This window comes from Podarcis raffonei, chromosome 8, assembly GCF_027172205.1.
Source record: "Podarcis raffonei isolate rPodRaf1 chromosome 8, rPodRaf1.pri, whole genome shotgun sequence".
Taxonomy (NCBI): Eukaryota; Metazoa; Chordata; class Lepidosauria; order Squamata; family Lacertidae; genus Podarcis; species Podarcis raffonei.
Genome location: NC_070609.1, coordinates 33,251,181 through 33,275,080, shown reverse-complemented (window position 1 = coordinate 33,275,080; position 23,900 = coordinate 33,251,181). Strand labels below are relative to the sequence as shown.

The 23,900-nt window shown below is 47.9% G+C and overlaps 1 protein-coding gene across 22 annotated transcripts in view; it reads left to right on the top strand.

Moving 5' to 3' along the window:
• The window catches only part of MACF1 (microtubule actin crosslinking factor 1), a 291,360-nt gene that overhangs the window by 253,967 nt on the left and 13,493 nt on the right, over positions 1-23,900 (top strand). For 21 of the 22 annotated variants that reach the window (XM_053399045.1, XM_053399042.1, XM_053399053.1 and 18 more), the window contains 25 exons: positions 191-310; positions 1,397-1,504; positions 2,364-2,582; positions 3,906-4,109; positions 6,920-7,151; positions 7,276-7,502; positions 7,911-8,033; positions 8,733-8,834; positions 9,880-9,981; positions 10,098-10,271; positions 10,793-10,948; positions 12,433-12,630; positions 13,536-13,664; positions 14,643-14,816; positions 15,535-15,690; positions 17,136-17,342; positions 17,595-17,714; positions 17,821-17,990; positions 18,540-18,699; positions 19,001-19,195; positions 19,462-19,590; positions 19,683-19,826; positions 20,556-20,744; positions 21,924-22,041; positions 22,807-22,970. In XM_053399045.1, the coding sequence (XP_053255020.1) occupies positions 191-310; positions 1,397-1,504; positions 2,364-2,582; positions 3,906-4,109; positions 6,920-7,151; positions 7,276-7,502; positions 7,911-8,033; positions 8,733-8,834; positions 9,880-9,981; positions 10,098-10,271; positions 10,793-10,948; positions 12,433-12,630; positions 13,536-13,664; positions 14,643-14,816; positions 15,535-15,690; positions 17,136-17,342; positions 17,595-17,714; positions 17,821-17,990; positions 18,540-18,699; positions 19,001-19,195; positions 19,462-19,590; positions 19,683-19,826; positions 20,556-20,744; positions 21,924-22,041; positions 22,807-22,970 (4,020 nt within the window). Of the gene's footprint in view, positions 1-190; positions 311-1,396; positions 1,505-2,363; positions 2,583-3,905; positions 4,110-5,166; positions 5,837-6,919; positions 7,152-7,275; positions 7,503-7,910; positions 8,034-8,732; positions 8,835-9,879; positions 9,982-10,097; positions 10,272-10,792; positions 10,949-12,432; positions 12,631-13,535; positions 13,665-14,642; positions 14,817-15,534; positions 15,691-17,135; positions 17,343-17,594; positions 17,715-17,820; positions 17,991-18,539; positions 18,700-19,000; positions 19,196-19,461; positions 19,591-19,682; positions 19,827-20,555; positions 20,745-21,923; positions 22,042-22,806; positions 22,971-23,900 lie in introns of those variants that run through there. The other variant, XM_053399050.1, reaches the window with a different exon arrangement.

Below are 23,900 nucleotides of genomic sequence, written 5' to 3'. Positions count from 1 at the left end.
GCTAAGAGGAAACTGCAGCTTGGTCTGAATGTACTTTAGCCAAAATCTAGCCTGACTTCCTTTCCCCCACCTTACTCTTTGTTTAATGCTCATGCAGCCTCATAGTTGCCCCACATGCAAGGGCAGATGCCAGGCTTCTTCTGGTTTGTGCCTTGTCAGCTCCAAATTCTCCTCTCTTTCCCCCGGACAGTATGAGCAGGCAGCTGATTCAGAGCTTGCCTGGGTTGCTGAGACGAAACGGAAGCTGATGGCGCTTGGCCCAATTCGCCTGGAGCAAGACCAGACTACAGCCCAGCTTCAGGTCCAAAAGGTGCGGGACTCTGGGTTGAACGCTTGCTGGATGGAGTGAGCTGGAGGGCAAAGTGGTACTTTTAACCGTGCTGTTGCAGAAGAGTAGATGATGGCCCTGAGTGCTGGGAAGCCAGCAGAGAGGCTGGGTGCTTCCAGGGAAGAATAACATGGAAGCATCAGCATCAGCTGGAGCTCTTGAGATTTCTTGAGGCATTGGGAGTCGTGTGGTGGTCTAAAGGCATCATGGATGAAACCATGGGTTAGGTCCAGACTTAGCCATGCTTCCTGCCCATTGAAATCACCAGGGCAGATTAGTAATGACTGTCTTACATAGTCTGCTGATATCAATTGGTCTAAAGAATGGCTGGCTTTTTCTGGAACCAACTCAGTGTTTGGGTTTTGATCTCCAAAGGGATAAGAAGGACAAGGGGGAGGGGGGATCAGCGGGCTTGGGTGGTTCTGAATAAAATTTGAGGTGCTGTTCAGATTGGGCAGATTGGATGGGGTGTTGTGGACAAGGGAGTTGAAATAGAATATTTTGGGGGGGAAGTGGGGGCATCTGGACTCCAGCTTAGCAGAACAGACTGTATCAGGGCAATATTGCATCCAATTCTGTTCTCATTATTTTTAACGGGCTGTTTCCTTGATCTGTTTTTTACCAGTCTGGGGTGGGCTTTTTGCAGTTTTTTTATTTTACAGCTTTGTTCTTCAAGTTGTATTTTATCTTATTTGTTGTTAATTATCTCTTGGGTACCACTATGTGGATGGCTGGGATAGAAATTTAAATTGGCCTTCCCCACCCTGGTACCTTCCAGATGTTTTGGACTACAACACCCATCAGCCAGCACAGCCAAGGGTTAGGGATGATGGGAGCTGTACCCCAAAGGCATTTGGGTGGGGGCACCAGGCTGGCAAAGGCTGATTTGAATAATACTAGATGGTTAGAGTTAGGCAGACTTGAACCCTATGGCCCTGATAAGTGTAGGCACGATGGCTTCAGTCAGGCCAAGAATGACATTGCAGTATGGATGCAGGGTGCTTGTGCCGTCTCTCGTCACCCACTTCTTTTTAAAGAAAATTGCTTTGTGCTTGTTCAACCTTTCAGGCTTTCTCTATTGACATCATCCGACACAAAGATTCTATGGACGAGCTGCTCAGCCAGCGGAATGAGATCTTTGGAACCTGTGGGGAAGAACAGAAAGCCACACTGCAGGTAAATCTCTTGTCCTGCATGCACCAACTTGCTACCCTCCAGTTGCTTTTGCACTACAACTCCCAGCAGCCCCCAGTGCTGGCTGGGGCTGATGGGAGTTGTAGGTCAAAATATCCAAAGGGCACTGGGTTGGCTAAGACTGCTCTAGTGTGAGAGAAGAAAGCTGCAGAGGGCAACACTCAGCCAGGGGCCAGCCTTGTTGTACTTGTGCATGTTTTCAGTGGTTCTGCCCCTGGGCTAGCCAAGTTTTTTTGTTTTTTGTTTGCTAGTACTTAGCTACTGGAAGTTGCATCATGCATTTATAGCCAGTAGGTAGAAATGTCTAGTTAGCACAAAGCAAAAGGTGATTTGGTGTAGTGGTTAGAATATTGGACTAGGACCTAGGAGACCAGGGATCAAATTTGAGCCAAGAAGCTCACTGGATGACCTGAGGCCAGTCATCATCTTTGAGCCTAATCTACCTCACAGGATTGTTGTGAGGATAAATTAGAGGCAGAGAGCCATATACACCCCTTTGAGCTCCTTGAAGGAAAAGTGGGGTATAAAACTAATAAATAAAAAGAATCCAGTTGGTATCTGCTCCATGCATCTGCTTTTGTTCATTGACTCAGATAGACCATTTCCCCTCCTCTTAAAGTATATTATATCCAAAATGCAGAGTACCAAGTGATGTGTGCCTGTTGGCTAGTGGCAAGAGCTATGTGAATGGCCCAAGAGGCAGTATGGGGAGATTTATTTAGGAAAACAGGCTGGAACATAATCCACTCATATCAGAAAACCATCACCCGACATCTCCTAGGCCTCTTAATCCTTGCGCCTCTTCCCTGAGCTTCACATCTTAATCTTACTTTTCCTGCAGGAGAAGACGGAGTGTCTTCTGAAGCAGTACGATGACATCAGCCACCTCAATTCAGAGCGCTACGCCCGCTTGGAGCGCGCCCAGGTCTTAGTCAACCAGTTCTGGGAGACCTACGAAGAGCTCAACCCTTGGCTGGAAGAGACGCAGGTGTTGATTGGGCAGTTGCCCCCTCTGGCCATTGACCACGAGCACCTCAAGCAGCAGCAGGAAGATATGAGGGTAAGAAGGGGGTGGGGGCATGAGAGAGAAGCATGAATGCTCAGACCACCAGCTTTCAGTTTTGTAAAACTTAAGTTTCTCACACCTGTATAACCTGAGATACGAGGCTAAATTTGCAGGCTTTAGTTTTCTCTTTTGTGCTTGTGGTGGGGGGAAATAGCCTGCTCCCCACTTTGCATTGACTTTCCCCTCAAAAAAGGGTTCTGCAGACACCCATGGTATGAATCTGTAGCTTAAAAAACTATAGACCTTTAGAACTCTGATTGTGAGAAGCAAGCAAAAGTCCCTCTGTGTTCGGGCGATAATGCAAGCCCCAAATGTGCAGACAATGAAAACATTTGGCTTCTGGAGAGTTGCTGAGCTTTGCCAGGGGCCCTTCCTGAGGGATGGAGGTTGTTTGCAAGCGGACATTTGCAAGCTGAGGAAGGTTGGTGAGCAGAACATGTGGAAACTGGGCAGCAGTCAACTAGAGAAGCAAGTGGGTTAGGGAATGGAGGGAGGGGAAAGACTGGAGTTAGTGATTGGTTGGGTAGGAGGGTGAGGGTTTTGTATCCCAAAGCCCTGTTGGAATTTTGGAAAGACAGTTAAATTTGCCCTGGCAATCCTCTTTGGATCCCCTTTGGATCACCCAAGGCAGCAGAGAGAGGGCATCACAATGCCCTCATCTTACTGCTGAAAACGGTAGAAGTAGTTACTGAATCATGTAGTGATAAAAGATCTCTGCAATGCAGATTATGAATTCTGTCTGGGACGGATTCAGCTAACCTAGTGCAGTAGCAGAAGCCAGCACAAGGATTCCCACTAGCACAGTGAGACTGCTCTCTGCACCCTATGCCTCTCCCAATTCCACTCTGGAGTTTTTGGGAGAAACCCAGAGCAGCACTGGGGGTGGGGGAGGGGAGATAGCTCCATCTGGCTAGCAGAAATGCGTGCGCTGGCGGAATGATTGCATTAGTGCGACCTTGAATTCTACCCAGTGTTTCCACACTTTATTTTAGTATATATTCAGTATATTTTGAAGTACAATTCCCACCAATGCCAGCTAGCACAGTCTGCAGGAGATGAGAATTGTAGTCCAACACCTCTGGAGGGCACCAGGCTGGCTTTGAGCATTACGGCTTGAGGTTAATATGGTCTCTGCATCTTATAACACAATGCTGAGCAAACACAAGTTCTTTAGCTTTTTGGAGCCAATAAACGCAGTTGGTTTAATTGCAGAATCTGCCCTTTTGTTTGATTTGTGAACCTGGGATCACAGTGTAGTGAAATGCATAAAGCAGGAGGTATCATCTTTGAGTCTCATTGCAATTCTTTGCTTTGCAGCAACTGAGAGAGTTGATTGCAGAACACAAACCCCATATTGATAAGCTGCTGAAAATCGGGCCACAGCTGAGTGAGCTGAACCCAGAAGAAGGAGAGATGGTAAAGGAGAAATACTTGACGGCAGAAGCTATGTACTCCCGCATCAAGGAGGATGTCCGCCAACGGGCTCTGGCGATGGACGAGGCCGTTTCACAGTCAACCCAGGTTTGTGATTCCCTGGCTCCATCCTTCAATGATTCAGTGCAATCTGTGGGTATCATATGGGGGGCTTAGGTGAAGATTGTTTGCAATCTGCCCTCACTGTAGAAGAGGAGGGGGATATACTTAGCCACCACCCCCTCACCTATTTGAAAGATCACAGTCCCCACAAATGCATTAGACTTACCAACTTCTCAACCTGACATAAGAAGCTGCCTTAGTCAAGCCAGCTCAGTATTGTCTACACTGACTGGCAGGGGTTGTTGAATCATAGAAATGGAAGGAACTCTGATGGTCATCTAGTCCAACCCCCTGCAATGCAGGAATCTCAACTAGATCACAGAATCACAACTTCTTCCTCCTGTTCCAGGATCCTCAACAACCCTCCGCCTTCCCCATCTCTGCTAATAGCCTTGGACAAAATGTTTCTTTAGGTCCTTTGCTGAAGCAAATAACTGCTGGGCAAGGGCTGGGTTGGCCCATGACATAGGAGGCAGTGAGTTCCTTTGCTTAGGGGAGTGAACCCGTTTTCTCACCTGACCAGAGCAGTGGTGGGTGGGGATGAGATCAGTGCAAGGGGAAACTACATTTAAGTTTGGCAAAGGATTTTTGTTAGGCACAAATCCCTTTGCTGTTGCTAATTTCCTTTTCTGTGTCGTGTGATTTTGAGCTTAAGCCAGGAATCATACAGATTGTTCTTATCACCTCATTTCAGACTCTCCCCCACCCCATGCAATTGTCTTGCATGCTATTTGGAAGTTAGCTGGTAAAACTTTAACCATTGTTAATCTATGGTACCCTAGCCTAGGTTTTGTTCTGTGTTTCATCTGTTTAATATATTGAATAAAACAATACATTTTTATTCCCCCCCACGTTCCGGTTATTGCTCATATATTAACTCTGAGTTGTTGTTTTTCCTCCTCCTCCTCCTCCTCCATTTCCCGTCTCATCTCCCCTCCCATTGTGGATTTTGTTCCCTGTTGTGTGTTTCGGTGCCTGTTCCCGTCTTCCCTGCGTGCTCTTCACATTTCATTGTTGTGTTGACTGCACCACACCATGACAGATTGGAGAGGTAAGAATCCCTCCTCTTCATCACATTGCAATCCTTCTCCCATCTGACTTACCAGAGACGATGGTGTCTTCATTGGCTAGCAATTTCGCTCCCCTTCTTTGCAAAGTGGTTTTTTGCATGTATCTATTGTCGTCTGGAAGTACGGTTGGGTTTTTGAAGCACAAAACACCCTCCCTTATTTTGTAAAGCTTAAAAACCTCCCAGGTGCAACAGTATTTAAATTCCTTGGTGTGAATTCGTTTCAAAGTACATCAAAAAGCTAAACGGTTGGCTCAATTAGGAGTGGACTTCCCCCTCTTTGGAACTCTTTTTGCAGACTTTGATCCAGGCAGAAAAGCCAGTGGGGTAGGAAAGCATTAAGCTTCAGAAGGGGTGGCAACTGACAAAGGTTTGCTCTTGGCCTTATGCCTTTCAGCTGCTGTTCAGTTGAAGCAGAATCCCTGTAGCTCTGTAGTTGGACCTCCCTCCCTCCCTCTCCCTATAAGTGTGTTCTCAGGAGGAGCACCCCTGCAACATGCCCATCGCTGAAAATTCATCTCAGCTAATTATGGATTGCTCTTTGAGGAGCTGTTTTTGAAGAGGGAATGATGCAGCTAATGGACAGGATCCAAAGGACTGTGTGATTCACTCCTGGTTCTCAGACAGCAGCTTCTCAGCCATGCCCCATGACTAGCTGTTTGTGACATGGAATGAGGAGGTTGTGCTGGCTGGAGCTGGTAGGAGTTGCGCTAGAGGGCACCAGGTTGGGGGAGGTTGTTCTATGTATGCACACTGGTATTTCATGCATCTGATTATGGTGACTCTTAGCATTTCTTTGAAGGGTTCAGAGCATTCTGCATACATTATCTCTAAATTACAACAGCCTTGTGAGGCAGGCCAGTTTTATGCCCATATTGCTGGATGGAGAGGGGGCGCAGCTTGAGGGTATAGTGGCTTATCTCGGGAGCACCTGCTGAGTCTGAGATGGCATTTACTTTGGGAATCGCTGGGCTTTCACTCATCACCACTTCAGTCACCATGAATGGAGAAGGCTCTTGAAGCTGTGCAGGATTGTGCCAGTTGGATTGTGATGTCAGAGGATTGCCCATCTTTTTGTTCAGAGTGGATTTGGTTTCTGTAAAAACAACTTCAGTTAGGGCTGAGTAAGGTGACTCAGATCTTAAGATCCCTGTGCATGTCATTTTTGGGAGTGGGTGGTATTCCAGTATCCAGACAGATTCCTTCCAGGGGAAGCCTTTATTCTGAAAGCTTTCTGGATTATGAAACCAAACCAGGAATCCATCTGCCGTCAAAAATCACACCCGCACAAATAAAGTTTAAAATTGCCTTATGGACCAAACTCTTAAACCTATATAGATGTTGCTTTTGTTCAGTGAGGGGCATGACAGCAACCTTTTGTGGTGGGAGGGGAAACAGGAAGCCACCTCTGGGGTGAAATTGACATGCATTTATTTACCTATTCAGTCAATTTCTGTACATCCCTTTATCTGCAGATCACAGGGTGGGTTACGGGCAAGTCTATCAAAACCATAACATTCAGTAAAAAAATTATAAAATAATAATAGCAACACAGCAGATAAACTATGCATCTAACCATACATAAGAGTTGGGCTAGAAGCCTGTGCTGATTGCAACAGGCACTGCTTCTGCTGCTCCTTTTTGAAGGGCCTGTAGATTCCTGTGGGCTGTTCAGTGCAGCCTCTCAGTCGTGCCCTTGCTAAGCCTCCTCCTCCTTCCTGCTCAGTTCCATGACAAGATTGAACCCATGCTGGAGACTCTGGAGTCCCTCTCCTCCCGCCTGCGAATGCCTCCACTGATCCCAGCTGAGGTTGAGAAGATCCGAGAGTGCATTGGCGACAACAAAAATGCCACCATGGAGCTGGAGAAGCTGCAGCCGTCCTTTGAGGCCCTGAAACGCCGCGGGGAGGAGCTGATTGGACGGTCGCAAGGTGCAGACAAGGACCTGGCAGCCAAAGGTCAGGGGGATTGGAACTGTTACATGTTCCCTCCTTTCGGTTTTTTGTCATGCAAATTCTTATATTCCACCCCAACGGAAAGAGATTCTCATTATTTTGGTTTGTGATGTTTCCTCCATTTCAGAAATCCAGGATAAATTAGACCAAATGGTGTTTTTCTGGGAAGACATCAAAGCCCGGGCCGAGGAACGTGAAATTAAATTCCTGGATGTCTTGGAACTGGCAGAGAAATTTTGGTATGACATGGCTGCCCTCCTGACCACCATCCGAGACACACAGGACATTGTCCATGACTTGGAGAGTCCGGGGATTGACCCATCCATCATCAAACAGCAGGTTGAAGCAGCAGAGGTAAGGATGGCAAAGGCAAACATTTCTGTGGTAAGCAAATGGAATGGCCTGCTGCGCAAGGCATGGAATAATACGCTCACCTATAATAAATAGAAAGCCTCCCAAGGTGAAAATGATTCAAATAATCCTATTTAAAAGCAGAACGGATTTCTGCTCTTCGGTCTTTAAAATCTCTGCATTTAGCAGCTTTGGCAACTGCCTTGCATATTGTTATAGCAAGGTATGTGTGCTGCTGCCTGAGCTTCCTGCCTTTTTTCTTTAGAAATTTAATCTCTGATTAGAAGTGCAATTTAATAAACAAGAAGGCTTATAAATGTGTGTTGTGAGTCACTCTGGCAACCCAGATGCCATTTTGGAGCAGTGCTTGCTAATAAAACATCAACCACTGTGGTGACCTTAATCCTGCAGACAATCAAGGAGGAAACGGACAGTTTGCATGAAGAACTGGAGTTCATCCGGATTCTTGGGACTGACCTGATCTTTGCCTGCGGTGAGACAGAAAAACCAGAAGTGAAGAAAAGCATAGATGAGGTGGGTAGATTGTGGCCCCTGGGCTCTCTCTCTGACCGTTGGACCTCTCCCCAAGTCACACACCCTTCCTCAGTCACACATCCTCTCGCCAGCCTGGTGTCACACTCTCCTTGAGTGCTGCTGCCTTGCTAGAGGCACGTCCTTGAACCCTGATCATGCCTCTCGTTTGCCTGGATGGAGAATAGAGAGGGTTGTGGGAGTGTGTGTAGAAACCAGCCTATGGCACAGAGGACTGCTGAAACTTCCTCAGTCTGATGAAGAGACATGTCTGCAGTAGAACTTTGCTGCTGCTCTCATTTCGTTGTCAGATTGGGAGGCCAGGAAGGCAGGGATCCTGCAAAGTGAATTGGGGGCATCAGTACACCACCCATACTTAGCAAGTGTGTTCTCCAGCTTAGCTTACCTGGGCTGCAAATGGGATATCGGAGCAGGCAGGGGACAGGTAGCCCAGGGCACTCCCCCCCCCAAAAAAAGGTTCCTTTACAGATTCCTGAAAAGCAGGCAATAGTCTGGGCTGCCACTTGGCAGGCATGAGAGTCAGTTGAATAAAGAAAGGCACATGCGATGATCTCCAGGGCTGACCAGGACTTGGTGCCTGCGGCTCCCCTGTCTGAATCCAACCCTGCGCACTGTGCTGCCTAACTGGCTCCCACACTGGCAAGACGCCCAGCCCCCAATGACCTCTCCTTGCTTTTGCAGATGAACGGTGCCTGGGAGAACCTCAACAAAACCTGGAAGGAGCGGCTGGAGCGGCTGGAGGAGGCCATGCAGTCGGCAGTGCAGTACCAGGACACGCTGCAGGTGACAGCGGGTGACAGTGGGTGGAGGTGGAGGTGATGCGCAGGGATGGGAAGGCGCAGAGGCAAGGGAGATGCTTTACCAGACCATTGGTCCATCCACACTGGCTCTCTAGGATTTCAAGCAAGAAGGCCCTCCCAACCCTACCTGGAGATGCTGCCAGGGATTGAACCAGGGACCTGCTGCATGAAAAGCAGCTGCTCTGCCACTGAGCCATTGTAGTTCTAGTGCCAGGCTTAATGCATAAACATCACAGAGTAGTTGGAGGAACACCAATTTCTTGGAGGGTGGGAGGGCCAGTGTCATTTTAGTTTATTAATTAAGGTTCTTATACACCAGCCTTTGCAAACCTGGTGCCCTCCAGCTCCCATTGGCACTGGTTGAGAGCTAGTGGGAGTTATTGTTCAAAACATCTGGAGGGCGCCAGGTTGGCGAAGACATCAGTATAACAATAGGAACATAACTGCTGTTGAAACCAGTTGTGAATTATTAGGCAGAAATGACAGCATCTCAGAATAGTACTTAGACCTTGGGCAGAATAGCTACATTCTTCCAAAGGCCATAGAGAGAGCAGGTATGTTTCAACCTGGTGGTGGAATCCCAGCAAAGTTGTAGCAATCTGCACACCTGAGGTGAGAGAGTTTCACAACCAGGCACCACTACAGAAAAGACCTTGCTTCATGTTATTTAGGCCTGATTCTATTATAATAATTGTAAATGGAGCCTCTGTGTATATGGGCAGTCTACCTTAGAATGGCTGATCCTGGGGAGAAGCAGCAGGGGATGATCCAAACCTTGCCTGTCAGCTTTCCACTGTTAGGAACAGGATACCAGGCTGGACATGGATCTTTGTTCTGACCTGGCAGGGGTTGTTTTGTATTAAGGGCCAGGCATCTCAGAGGAGTAGCTGAGCCTGTGAGAAAGAGGAGAGGCTGGGGGAAAGGGTTATGAACTGGGTGCTGACTCTTTTCAAGGAGGCCACAACGCTGTGCCTCTGGGTGGTAGCTGGCTGGGTCTCCCTTCATTTGTGGGCCTGCTCCCTTTTCAGGCCATGTTTGACTGGCTGGACAACACAGTGATCAAACTCTGCAACATGCCCCCTGTGGGGACGGATCTCAACACCGTCAAAGAGCAACTGAACGAGATGAAGGTGCGTGTGTTTGTGCACTGTGGTATTTTCAAATGGTGGGCGGTTTATAAATTCTTTAAATAAATCATCAGTCACAGTCCTGAGCATGAAACTCCCTGCTTTCTCCTTCTTGGCAGGAATTTAAAATGGAAGTTTACCAGCAGCAGATCGAGATGGAGAAACTGAATCACCAGGGAGGGCTCATGCTCAAAAAAGCCATGGATGAGACAGACCGAGACATCATCCGGGAGCCTCTGACGGAGCTGAAGCATCTGTGGGAGAACCTGAATGAGAAAATAGCCCATCGGCAGGTATGGTGGTTGAACTGCCAGGGCCTGAGGTGTGGGTAAAGCCTTTAAAGCCCTCGCTCCATCTGAAGATGGCGTAGGTTCAATTAAAGGGTTTGGTTATCACCTTTTGAAGCCCCAAAGGGTCTCGGGACCAGGTTACCTTGAGGGCTGCCACTGCTGCTTCCTCCTTGGGCCTGGCCAGGCCCTCCACTGTGTGTCCCATTGCTAACTGGAGTGCTAGAGATTTGTGCAGCTTCTGTGCTGATGGTCTTTTGTCATTTATTAAACCCTTTTTTCCCCTCCTTAAGCTGATGTTGCTTGCCTTCTGTCTCCCTGTTTTATTTTTACTTGTTGTTGGGTCCTGTTATTTATTTGCCTGTTTTTGGTATATTTTGCACTATTTTTAAAGTACTGCAACCATAAGCGCTCCTCCTTGGTGCATAGGAAAACGGGATTTTAAAAATCATATAAAATAAATACAAACACACACCTAACCTTGTTTTCTTAAAAGAAATTCCTCTTCTCACCTTGTCTACAAACAGCACAAGCTAGAAGGTGCCCTCTTGGCCCTTGGCCAGTTCCAACATGCGCTGGCTGAGCTGATGGCCTGGCTGACCCACACCGAAGAGCTGCTGGATGCCCAGAGGCCCATCAATGGCGACCCAAAAGTCATTGAGGTGGAATTAGCTAAGCACCATGTAAGTACGGGGGAAGGGGTTTTATATTGTGAACCACCCTGAAATCTGTGGATGAAGGACGATATACAAATTTTGTAGTAGTAGTAGTAATACTTGCAGATTGCTTTTTGCAAAGAGGTCCCTGTTTTTGTCCTTCAGTGAGTCCAGCTTGGCAGCAGAATGTGTCTGTTCTCAGGTTAAGGTCCTGGCCCATCTCTAGTGACTGGGTTCACAAAATTTGCTTGAGACCTTAGAGAGCTGCTGCTAAATGCAGTGCGTGGCTGCATGGGCCAAAGATCTGGTTAAGTCAGTTCCTTTCTGTCCTTTTGCCATTGGGCCACTCCAGAGCTTTTGGATGACAAAAGTGCCCCCTCCTCCGTGTCCTGCCCCAGGAATCTTCATCTTTCTGGGCTGTCACTGCAGCTGTGCCATTATAGCTCAATTGGAGGCTTGCTTTGAGGGAAGGGCTGGGAATATTATGAGAACAGCATCAACGATGACACTGGAAGCTCCTTTACAGTGAGGTGGACCCATGGTGTCCTGGCTCCCCACTTTCAGACGCAATGCTGGCTCTCAGAGCAGTTATTCCAAAAGCTTTCTTCCAGAATTCACTGCAGGGCACAGACATGAGATGAGTGTAGATAAGTGGTTAAAAAGGGCTGTGGAGTTCATGGCTAGGCATAAGTGAAGATGTTGTCCCAACTTGTGACATGTCCCCCTAGGGTCCCCTTCTGAAGAGCTGGCCACAGGGCCGGGCAAGCAAACAAACACTTCAATGAGAAGGCTGGGTCTGCTCATGTTGGCACAAGTCATGTCCTTGGGCATGGGGTGGGTGGATGCTGTCTGTTCACAGTCCAACCTGAGCCGGCACTTCCCCAGGGAAGGGAGTGCATCACTGGCAGGAGGCGGAGTCACTCCCCTGACGCTTGGAATGCCTGATGATTCTGAGATGGGTCTTTCTCCCAACAACCCACTTTCTGGCCCACTGAGCCACTCCCCAGAATCAGGGTCCACACTGCCATCCCATGCCAACCAGCTCTGCCAAGATGTCTCCATCGGGCTCATGACAATTGGTTTATCTCACTCAGCATTGTCTACCCTGACTGACAGCAGTTCCCGAGGATGTCAGAAAGAGTCTTTGCCAGCCCTATCTGGAGATACCAGAGATCCAGCCTGGCACTGTGTGCATGCAAAGCAGGTGCCCTGCCACTGAGCCACAGCCTTTCCTCTAGCTGGGGGTGTTTGCTTGGGCTTGCCAGGCCACATTTGGTCAGTTATTGCCAGTAACTTGCTGCTGATGCTGAGAGTGTTTTGTGAGAATATCCAGGAAGCCTCGTGTCATGTGCTTTGCTTCCTGAGTTTGTACACCGAAACCAAAATGCAGGAGACTCCAGCCATGCTGATTGACAGGGGCTGAACTTGGGTCCACCATCCTTTGCTAGTGCCACAGAGGCTTGCAAGGGCCCTAAAGTATTTCCTCTTCTCCACCTGCAACACCACACTAGGTGCTGAAGAATGATGTGCTGGCCCATCAGTCCACAGTGGAGACAGTGAACAAGGCTGGCAATGAGCTCTTGGAATCCAGCGCAGGGGATGATGCCAGCAGTCTCCGGAACCGCCTGGAGACAATGAATTCATGCTGGGAGTCGGTGCTGCAGAAGACAGAGGAGCGAGAACAGCAGCTGCAGATGACCCTTCAGCAGGTCAGCTGGGAAGAGAGTTAGTTAGGCGGGCAGTGGGTGCTCTTCAGAGCCCTCTCGTTCCTTGCATTCCTCGCCCAACATTTCAAAGGAGCCACATTCAGGCATGCACCTGAACACACATACGGTTGAGATGAGAGTGGGGAAGGTGGGGGCACGTCCCACAATGAGCACCAAGGTCTGGAGGGTTTCTAGGAGTGTTTGTCTCCCTACAAAAAGGAAGGCTTCCAATTGCAGGGGGTTTCTAAGCAAGTTAATTACCAATTCTTTAAAAAACAAACCACTTCACACCTTATCACAAATTGAAGTTCTCCCTATAAGAATAACTGAATCTTCAGTGCACAAGTTGACATTATGTTTTTATATTATTTTGTTTTTTGTAAACCATTCTAACTATTCGGGGGAGAATGAAGGATGGGATAGAACGCTCTTGTTAAATATACAAATGAAAGGAGTTGTGAAGAGCAGCTGGTCCCCTGGGGGAGGGGATTTGGGGGGTGGGTCTTGTTTGTGCTGCCCCTCCTCCTGGTTATTTATTTATCCCTTTGTGTGTTCAGGTGATTGCCCACCAAGACTTGCTCTGTGGCTGGACTTGTTTGGGTGTACAGATGAGTCTTTCTCAGCCGCTTCCTCACTTTGGAGATGATTCGTTCTTTGAGCCAGAGTCTTTTTGGGAAAGCTTCTCTTACTTCTGGGAGCTAGGCTAGAAGAGGATGGCTAGAAATAGGCTGGGATTTGAACCTAAGCTTATGCTTGGCACTTTGGTTTTGCTTTTTTAATGTCACTACCTCAAAATGTATTTCTGTACTTTTGGTTTTAAAAATCCTGGTACCTCCCGCTGAGGTTTCCAAAACTGTAAGAATTGCTTGTGCCCTTCAGTTCAGCATGTGTTTTGTGTTCCCTTGCAGGCTCAAGGTTTCCATGGTGAAATTGAAGACTTCCTCCTCTGGCTCACGAGGATGGAGAACCAGCTGTCTGCCTCCAAACCGACAGGTGGGCTGCCGGAGACTGCTCGAGAGCAACTGAATGCCCACATGGTGAGTTGTGATGGCCGAACTGATGCCTGGAATGAATGGCCCCTTAATATGGGAGGGAAGGATAATGTGCATCACAGGTGGGACATGAAATACCTAAAAGGGAAAGCACCAGAGAAAAAGGAATAGGGGAAGGCCTGGTTAGCTACATTCCAGCTTATAGTGCACAGCTGTATCTACCTAAGGTACTCGTGGATATTCCATGTTATTGCAGTCACTCAGCTATCAGCTGGCATCAGCAACCCTGGACCACCACAAATGTGAAGTTTTTACATGTAAGGATGTCACAGAAAAAAATGTGTGCACAGTCAGGTGTAAAGATTATTCACCAGTGGGAACCTTCCCCCTAAGTTTTGAAGCCACAAGCGGGAAGGGTGATTTTTGTAGGTGTAGCTGCACACCACATGCTTAGAGTAACATGAAGAGTTGGCCCTGAGAAGCTGGAATTGGCAGACAACCCCCAGAGCCAAGTGCACCTGGCAAACAGCAGAAGCAATCTTCACACACAACTGTGCTATTAGGTCTTGCCTATACTATGTGACGCGGTTGGCACTGTGGGTAAAACCTCAGTGCCTAGGACTTGCCGATCGCATGGTCGGCGGTTCGAATCCCCGTGGCGGGGTGAGCTCCCGTCATTCCGTCCCAGCTCCTGCCCACCTAGCAGTTCGAAAGCACTCTTAAGTGCAAGTAGATAAATAGGTACCGCTTTATAGCGGGAAGGTAAACGGCGTTTCCGTGTGCTGCTCTGGTGCCGGTTTGCCAGAGCAGCTTCGTCACGCTGGCCACGTGACCTGGAAGTGTCTGCAGACAGCGCTGGCTCCCAGCCTCTAGAGTGAGATGAGCGCACAACCCTAGAGTCTGTCAAGACTGGCCTGTACGGGCAGGTGTACCTTTACCTTTACCTATACCATGTGAACCCCCATGTCAGGAAAATTTGTCCTGCAAAGCATCCCTTGTTTACGATGCCTCTATGTTGTGCAGGAGCTCTATGCCCAGTTCAAAGCCAACGAGGAGGTCTACAGCCAGCTCCTGGCTAAAGGGAGGCTGATGCTCCTGAGCCGCGATGATTCTGGGTCTGGATCAAAGACAGAGCAAAGTGTGGCTCTCTTGGAGCAGAAGTGGGGCCTCGTCAGTATGAAGATGGAGGAGAGAAAGGTAATGTGCTAGGAGGGGTGCGGGTGTACCAATCACCAAATCACTGTACCCACATTTGCATGGTGCAGAGCAGGGGACTCTTGTGTGAGTGCCACACATTCCCTAGCTTGTGCAGGAAAGCGAGGCTCTGCACATGTGGAGCTTCATACAGAGGAACTCTTGGGACTTGAGGTGGTATTAAAGAGGTGTGTGTTTGAAAAGGGAGTGGAGTGAGAACCTTGCTTTGGTTTTAATCCAGCTGTTTCACAATTCCATTATTGGTAAGTTGTGATGGTCCAATAGAGCAGGGGAAGCTAATGTGGTGCCTTCCAGCTGTTCTCGGGCTCCCAGCCCCCATGAGCCCCAGCCAGTATGGTCAATAGTCAAGGATGATGGACACTGTGGTGCAGCAGCATCCAGAGGGCACCACATTGGCTGCCCCCCCCCCCAGTAGGTGGTCTCTTCTTGTTCTGATGCTTTTTGTTGGAAGAGAACCTGGCTCCAGAATGGCTTGGATGAAGGGGAAGAGTTATCAGCATTTGAAATGTGACCTGTTAATATGCAAGTCACGTTCATCGGTTGGACTGAGAAGGTCCAGCCTAGAAGGAGTCTCTCATTTATTACACAATTGTGGTCTTTGTCTCAGAAGCCAGCATTTGTGAACTTTGGCTGGTGCTCCTTTCTTTCTGCCTTTTGTGCTCATTCTGCTGCTTTTTCTCCCCCTTCTTTTAAAACTCAGTCCAAGTTGGAAGAGGCCCTCAGCTTGGCAACCGAGTTCCAAAATTCCCTGCAAGATTTCATCAACTGGCTCACCCTTGCAGAGCAGAGCTTGAATGTTGCTCCTCCACCCAGCCTCATGTTCAACACAGTGCTCTCACAGATAGAAGATCACAAGGTAATGATGCCCACCTGGGTGTGCATATGTGCATTCAGGGAGGGTGGGGGGAGCTATCTGACTTGAATAGTGAAGCTGCCAAAAGGTAGAGAAAATCTTAATTATTTAAAATAGCTGTGGAGTATTGAGAGAACTCAATTAAGGTTCTATAATTGTATCATATTCACAAGTGCTCGAAACTTGAGAAATAAAATAAGAGCTAGATAGTATCTTCTATCCCCAGCAAGAATAGACAATACACACTTCCACAAGAACAACAATAAACAATGTCTAGGTATAGCAGCCAAATAAGAAAAGACTTTAAAATTAAACCAGGGAAATATTCCATCATAGGTGTTTTCAAATAACCAAGTTTTTGAAACTGCAAGATAGATAGATATTAACATATAATAAAGAGGAAAGGCTGTCACCATGCTGCAGTTTGCTTGGCTGCCAGTAGGTGGCACTGTGAACTACAGCGTGACGACAGATTTCTGAGAGCTGCTGGCCATTGGTGGTTGAGAAGAAGGGAAGCAGAAGAGGGAAGGTCTATGGTCCAGCTAAGTCGTGGAGGAACTGTCAGGACAGGTTGGGGTAGCTCCCCCAAAACTCCTGCTCTTTTGCTGCGGCTTGCCTAACACCATTGATGCCATTTCAGCACCAAGAGAGGAAAGAGAGAAACAGAGGCAGGTGGGCACCCCAGGAGAGCTGCCTAGAAATGGGCAAGGCAGGGCAGCTCCCCAGCAACCATCCCACTCAGCTGCCACCCCCCACTGCTCTCTTCTTTGTCTCTTCCACTGAGGTTGCAACAGCAACTTTGGTGTGAGGCAGGCAGTATGAATAGGAGGGTTGGGAGAGTGTCTAAAGCAAGGAGGCATTGGCAAGTGGAGGTGAGTGAAGTGAGCAGTAGCACAGCAATGTGTGTGTGTGTGTGTGTGTGTACGTGTACGTGTACACACACAATCATAAAGTATGAAGCATTAACAAATTAATACTCTGTGGTATTAAAAATGTGACTTAAAATCAGTTAATAAAAAATAACTATCAGTTGTATTCTACTAACTTTTATGCAGAGTACACCTATCGAAACTAGTGGGCCTAAGTTAGTCAAGGCCATTAATTTCAATGGGGTCTAGTTTGAGTAAAAGTTAGTTGACTACAACCCCAGCCTTCTACTAGTTCCCTAAAACAAGTGATGGGGCTTGTGAGATGGGTCAGATTATTCATTTGTTGCAGGTAGGGAACTGGAGGCTGTGTGTGTATGTGGCTCACTCATGGCTACCCAGTCAATCTGTGGGCATGGCAGGCCCCAGCCTAGTCTTGGGGCTCCCTTGCCAGCCATAGTGACTACAGTTGAGCTTTGTGCCATCTCACCTTGGAACAAAACCTCCATCCCAAATGGCCTTCCCTGCATTATGTGGTGCCTAAGAGACCCAGGAGAGCAGCCTTCATTTTTTCCTTGTCAGGTGTTTGCCAATGAAGTGAACGCCCACCGGGACCAGATAATTGGCCTAGACCAAAGTGGAAACCAGCTGAAGTTTCTCAGCCAGAAGCAGGATGTGGTCTTGATCAAGAACCTCCTGGTCAGTGTCCAGTCACGCTGGGAGAAGGTCGTCCAGCGGTCAGTGGAAAGAGGGCGGGCTCTGGACGATGCCAGGAAGCGGGCAAAGCAGGTGAGGAACAATCCTTTGTAGGCTAAAAGCCAGGGAGGCACAAAGGGCATCAGCTCAGAGCTACAAAATATTCCTGTTCCTCTTGGGCTCATTGAGGGCCAGTGGCGTATTAGGCACTGTTTGCAAAAGTATAAGATGTGGGTCAGGTGTTAGGGGGTGGGGGGGGTAGGTGAAAATTGGCAGTGAGTAGTGGAGCTCGAGAGGCATGTGAATTCTAATAATAAATTAAATGGAAAAAATTAATCTTCATAGTTCCATGAAGCTTGGAAGAAGCTGGTTGACTGGTTAGAAGATGCAGAAAATCTCCTGGATTCTGAGCTTGAAATTTCAAATGATCCCGACAAGATCAAACTGCAGCTCTCTAAGCACAAGGTTAGAATTGCATGTGAAACAGTTCCTTTGCTTCTTGTGAAATTATCTGTAGTCACTGGCCTCATTCTTAACCTATGTTTTGGGTGGGTTTACTTGGGAAAATCAGGAGTTCCAAAAAACCCTGGGTGGCAAGCAGCCTGTTTATGACACCACGATCCGGACAGGAAGGGCCCTGAAAGAAAAAGCTCAGTTCCCAGATGACAACCAGAGCCTGGACCATCTCCTTGGGGAAGTCCGTGACAAGTGGGACACTGTCTGTGGCAAATCGGTGGAAAGGTGAGTGCCTGAAAGGGCTTCCTAACAGGTAACATCCTGTAGTAAGTTGAGGTGCCTGCAGGTCCTACAAGGGGGTGTTAGAAGCCAGCTTTAAGTCACCTATTTGGATAGGGTGTGAGGGGCATTTATCAGCGTCAAGACCTATATTTGACCAGTTTGTATACTGACTGCACATCCAATCAGAGCAGTGCAGAGGCCTTAGCTAGGTTCCTGCTGGATTTGCTCTGGATGCATCTGGATTCTCCCAGGCCCTTGCTGGTAATCCACAATAGTCTGTTCTTAATCTGTTTGCTTTGGATTTTTTCCCTCTTTATTATTATCATTGTGTAGTTCTTGGTTTTATTGTAATTTTTACATTGTGCTGTACACTGCTTTATGATTTTTAAATGCAACGCCATGTAATTTGTTTTAATAAATAAAACACCTTAACACACCAATTTTTTAAAGGTGTGCCTAAGGCTCTGATTACGCCACATTTATTATGGTGCCCAAGGAGGTGGCCAGTTGAGGGGAAACACCCACTTACCCCTGCATTTTTTATTTTTACAGGCAGCACAAACTGGAAGAGGCCCTTCTGTTCTCTGGCCAGTTCATGGATGCATTGCAAGCCCTGGTTGACTGGCTGTACAAGGTGGAGCCCCAGCTGGCCGAAGACCTGCCTGTCCATGGGGACCTGGACCTGGTCATGAACTTAATGGATGCTCACAAGGTAACAGCTGCTGGGGGACAGAGCCATCCATTTGGAAGCCACTTCACGCTGTGTAAGCCTCAATGTGTTGTGGACTAAGGCAGTGAACTGGAGTCCCTGTGAAAATGTACTTGAGTTTCTAAGTTTTACATCTCACCCTTCATCCCAAAGGGAGCCCAAGGCAGCTAACATAAAAGAATACAAATATAATACAATAACACATGAAAATGTTTAAAACATCATTCGGAACATAATTAAAAAATGGGATGGGGTGGAGAGCTAGGAGAAAGAGAGTGCAACTATGCTCTGTTCCCCTTGATAGGTCTTCCAGAAGGAGCTTGGCAAGCGAACAGGCACTGTCACGGTTCTCAAGCGCTCAGGCCGGGAACTTATTGAAAACAGCCGTGATGACACAACATGGGTGAAAGTGCAGCTGCAAGAGCTAAGCAACCGCTGGGACACCGTCTGCAAGATGTCTGTCCTGAAGCAAACTCGGTTGGAGGAAGCCCTGAAGCAGGTAAGAGACGGGAGCAGGGTGGCATCATCTGCAACTTTCACATCTCTTTGGTCCATACCAGCCCTGTGACTCTGTTGTATCTATTGCTCCACCCCTTTTGCCTCTGGCCCCGCCCACCACTGGTGTGTGTCCCCCTACCCCAGAAAGTTCCCTGTGAAGGAAAGTGGCCCTTAGGCTGAGAAGAGTTTCCCATCCCTGCTGTATGGCAACTCAAAAGGCCTTTGCTCCACGGGGAAGGGTTCACTGGTGCTGTTTCTCCTTTCTAGGCAGAAGAGTTTCGGACTGCTGTCCATCTTCTGCTGGAGTGGCTCTCTGAAGCTGAGCAGACCCTCCGCTTCCGGGGAGCTTTGCCCGACGACGCAGAAGCGCTGCAGTCACTCATCGATGTCCACAAGGTGGGTAGCTGTTCAGAAGAGGGAAAGGCGGGAGCCTGAGGGGATTGCCAGGCAGCCAGGCTGAGCTGTTGTACCTTTAACCTTTGCTGCAGGAGTTTATGAAGAAAGTCGAAGAGAAAAGGCTGGATGTGAACTCCGCTGTGGGGATGGGGGAGGTCATCTTGGCCGTTTGCCACCCAGACTGCATCACCACCATCAAGCACTGGATCACCATCATCCGAGCTCGGTTTGAAGAAGTGAGTCACAGAGGCCTTTGCTCTGCCTCTCAGCAGCTGCAGCCTGCAGGAATGGAGCTGAGAGACTTAATAATTCTATGACTGTATAAGAATAATAATGCATTTTGAAGCCCCTTCCCACCTTGCTTCAGCTGCTGTGACATCACAGAAGGTGCATGACAGTGCTGGCTACTGAGATGAGAGGAGCCAGCTGCAGAATGTAGAAATTTACTGCAGTTCCTAAAATGCTTAGGTAGAGGTGCTTTTGTTTTGATTTTATTTTTGGAACAAGCAAGAGCTTTTTATTTATTTAAATGGGGAAAAATTACTCCACTTTTTGAATGAACCTTTTTGGAGTAGCTTGTGAATAAACATAATATAATCACGTAAGAACACACAGCATACCCTTAATATTTTTTCTGTATACTCCCTCCATCTTCAGCTTAAAACATTTTAAGTCTTCTCCCTTAATCTAGATTCTAGCCTATTTTATCATTGGCACCATTAGTACTAGTTCGCTCTTGGTGCCCTAAGTTTGTAGTGTTAGTCGGTTGTAGAGCTTGCAGGGTAAACCACAAGATCCAGGTGAGCTAGAGGAGGGGAATGCAAAAGTGAAGAAGATGCTTAGGCAAGGGAAGGGGCATGTGAGTAACCCGGAAAGACATACCACTCCATTCCGCTGCCTTCTCTCCCTGCAGAGATACCTCTCATTTGCTGCTAACTACCCTTTTTGCTTTTCTCCTCTGCCAGGTTCTCACATGGGCAAAGCAACACCAGCAGCGGCTTGAAGCAGCCCTCTCGGAGCTGGTGGCCAATGCAGAGCTGCTGGAGGAGCTCCTGGCATGGATTCAGTGGGCTGAGACAACGCTGATTCAGAGGGACCAAGAGCCAATGCCGCAGAACATTGACCAGGTCAAAGCCCTCATTGCAGAGCACCAGGTAACCCTGCCCTGGTTGGCTCCCTCTTTGCCACCTTCCAGAAAAGAGCATGCTGTGTGTTTGAGAAAGTTGTTCACGGTGGCTTTAAAGTGAAACAAAGCGCCTGACTTCATTCTTCCTAGCTGTGTGTGAGCTTGCACTGCTTTGGTTTTGCAATGGAGTAGGACTCCATGTGCCTGTAAGCTTAGATCAGAATGGAGGGTCATTGTCATCCTCCTCAGCTCCTACTGCTTAGAGGCACTCTGGCTGGTGCCCCCACCCCCAATTCTGGCTCACCCTCTTTTCTTTTGACACCTAGTGAGCTATATATATATATCTAGCACAGGCTTTCTGAACCTGATGCCCAGCCCTTCAGACTACAGCTCCCATCAGCCCCAGCCTTGGCGCAGAGGAACTTTCCCTAACCTGCTGCTGCAGATGTTTTGGACTCCCAGCAGCTGTGCTGGTTGAGGCTGATGAGAGTTGTAGTTCAAAACGGCCACGTTGGCTGGGGTTGATGGGAGTTGCAGTCCAAAACAGCTGGAGGGAAGACTGATTTAGCAGTGCCATGCAAGAAAAAACAATGTGGCATTAGATGCAAGATTTGGGTTCCTGAGAATTTGGTGCTTAATTTTGAGAGTGAAGTACTAAGTTCCTAACCCCTATGGTGGCAAAGATATCTTGAAGGTACATGGGCAACGGCTGGTGAAATGTTACTATCTAAAGAGGAGACTGAATAAGAACAAGAGCCAATCTGGTGTAGTGGTTAGAGTGTTTGGGCTAGGGGCTGGGAGACGATGGTTCAAATCCCCACTCGGGTAGCCTAACCTACCTCACAGGGTTGTTGTAGGGTTAAATAGGAAATAATATAAATGTGATAAATATTTATGTATCATGTACTTGTGTATGGCCTTTCATCTGTAGATCTTAGGGCAATTCACAACATAAAGATACAATAAAATAGAAAATACAATATAAAAAACACAAACTGCATAACAAAAATAAGAGCAAAAACAAACCAATAATCCCCCCTCCCACAACACATTTAAAAGGATATCAGGTATTAATCAGTCAAAGGTGCTTTGAGTTGTTTGGGGATATGACTGCTTACATTAGCAAAAGGACAACATTTAGTTGCATAGTAACAAAATGCTGCACTCTTCTTCTACCTCTAATCATCCTTCCTACTGCTTTTTCCAGTCCTTTATGGAAGTAATGACCCGAAAGCAGCCAGATGTGGATCGCGTCACAAAAACATACAAGAGGAAAGCCACGGAGCCGGCTCATGGACCTTTCATTGAGAAATCCCGAAGCAATAGTATGTTGGCAACCCTTTGGGCAAATTTTAAATATTTGGGGCCTAATTCATTTAGGGCTTTAAACACTAATAAAAAGCATCTTGAACTGGGCCTTGATCAAGAAATAAGTACTGTATATGTGCTCAGGAACACTCCCATCATCATCGCCATTATGATTATTACTTTTATTATGATAATTACTGATGCTACTACTACATATTCCATGGCTGAGACCAGTCTTTAAAACAAAAGTCTGGGCTGTAGCTCTGATGTGCCTTGGCTCAGATGCAAGCTTGGGGTGACTTTCTGCACCTCCTTGGACCAGGAGGGGCAGCCTTTGGCCTAGTTTCATAAGTCCTTGGCAAGCAATCATTTCAGGCCTCAGGAGTCTGTCCCAGCAGCCTGCTGGGCAGGGTAGGAAGAGAGGGGAAGAGGCGTGAGAGAGCAGCGGGGGGTGGGGAGGGGTTGAGAGAAAGAGAGGTGGCTCCGCCTACCGCTGGCTTTAGCCCTGCCCACAGTCAGCATGTGGCCCCCAAGGAAACACAGCCCTTGTCAGGAAACCTGCTACCTGTCCCTGCCTTCAAACGCCCCATGCAGACTGCAGGGTTCCTGTGAGTTGATATGATCTTAGTGAAGTTTCCAGTTTCATCTGCAGAAGGAGAGCTCAGCATTTAGCTCCTGCCTTTCTTCCTGTGCCCCTTCCCCATAATTTTTTCATTACGCCCCTTCGCTTTGCTCAATTTCTGCTATGTTTCCTCCCTGTCCCTGTCTTTTTTTCCTCTCAGGAAAATCCCTGAACCAGACAGCCCCACCCCCAATGCCAATTCTCTCCCAGTCGGAAGCAAAGAACCCGCGTATCAACCAGCTTTCGGCCCGCTGGCAGCAGGTGTGGTTGCTGGCACTTGAGCGGCAACGCAAGCTCAACGATGCCCTGGATCGGCTGGAAGAGGTAACCACTTTCCCTTTTTCATGTGCACAGGGAACCCCTTCCCAGCACGGAAAGCAAAGCCCCAGCTGAGAGAAGCTGGGTCATGATGGTGTAGCGGTTCTCCCCAAGGCCCGGCTTCCAGGGGTTCTGTACAGAGCTCTCTTCCTGTTGGGAGCAAAACGAAGGTGCTCTTGCCAGTTTCCAGCTACAGGAACTGTAGCTTCCTGGTTTTCTTGATGGTGCGCCTCATTTTCCCTTCAAAGGAAAGTCAGTGGGTGGAAGCTTGTATATAGCCTTTCCATCTCCCTTTGGGGAAAGGAGGTGAGTGCAGTGAGGCTGGAGCAGGGGAAGGCAAACTGCTTTCTCATTTTCTTTCCCAAACTGGCCCTGCTTTAAGGCTGCTTTTCAGGGTCTGCAAGTCTTCACCACATTTCCTGTTTCCCTCTTGGTGCTGTGGGGTGTGCTTGTTGGGGTGAGCAAGCCTAGGCAGGGGCCTCACCTATCCCTGCCCCCTAAAATGGAGAGAAATCTTGGTAGTCTGGCAACTAAACCACTTATGATTGTTTTGCCTTGTGTAAGCTAGAAAAATCACTGGTTTTTAATTTATTCTATGCCACTATAATAATAATTACTATTTCTGTGCCTCTCTATTCATATGAGAGTTCACAGTCATTTACAATTTGACAATACCAGCTAGATAATTAGCGAAGGTAAAACCACTGAGGCAAAACAGGTAATGCAAAGAAGTCTGTACAACAGCAGCAGTGCCCAAAATGGAGAGCAGGGCAAAGGGGCAAGTGTGGAATTTGTGTCTTGACTGCTTTCCTCCCAACCACGCTGCTTTTGGGGAACCAGGTCCAGCTATTCCAGTCCTCCATAGCCCTGTTCAGGCATTACTCACTAAAAGACGAAGAGGAAAAAACACAGATGGATGGGAACTGGCAGGGCATA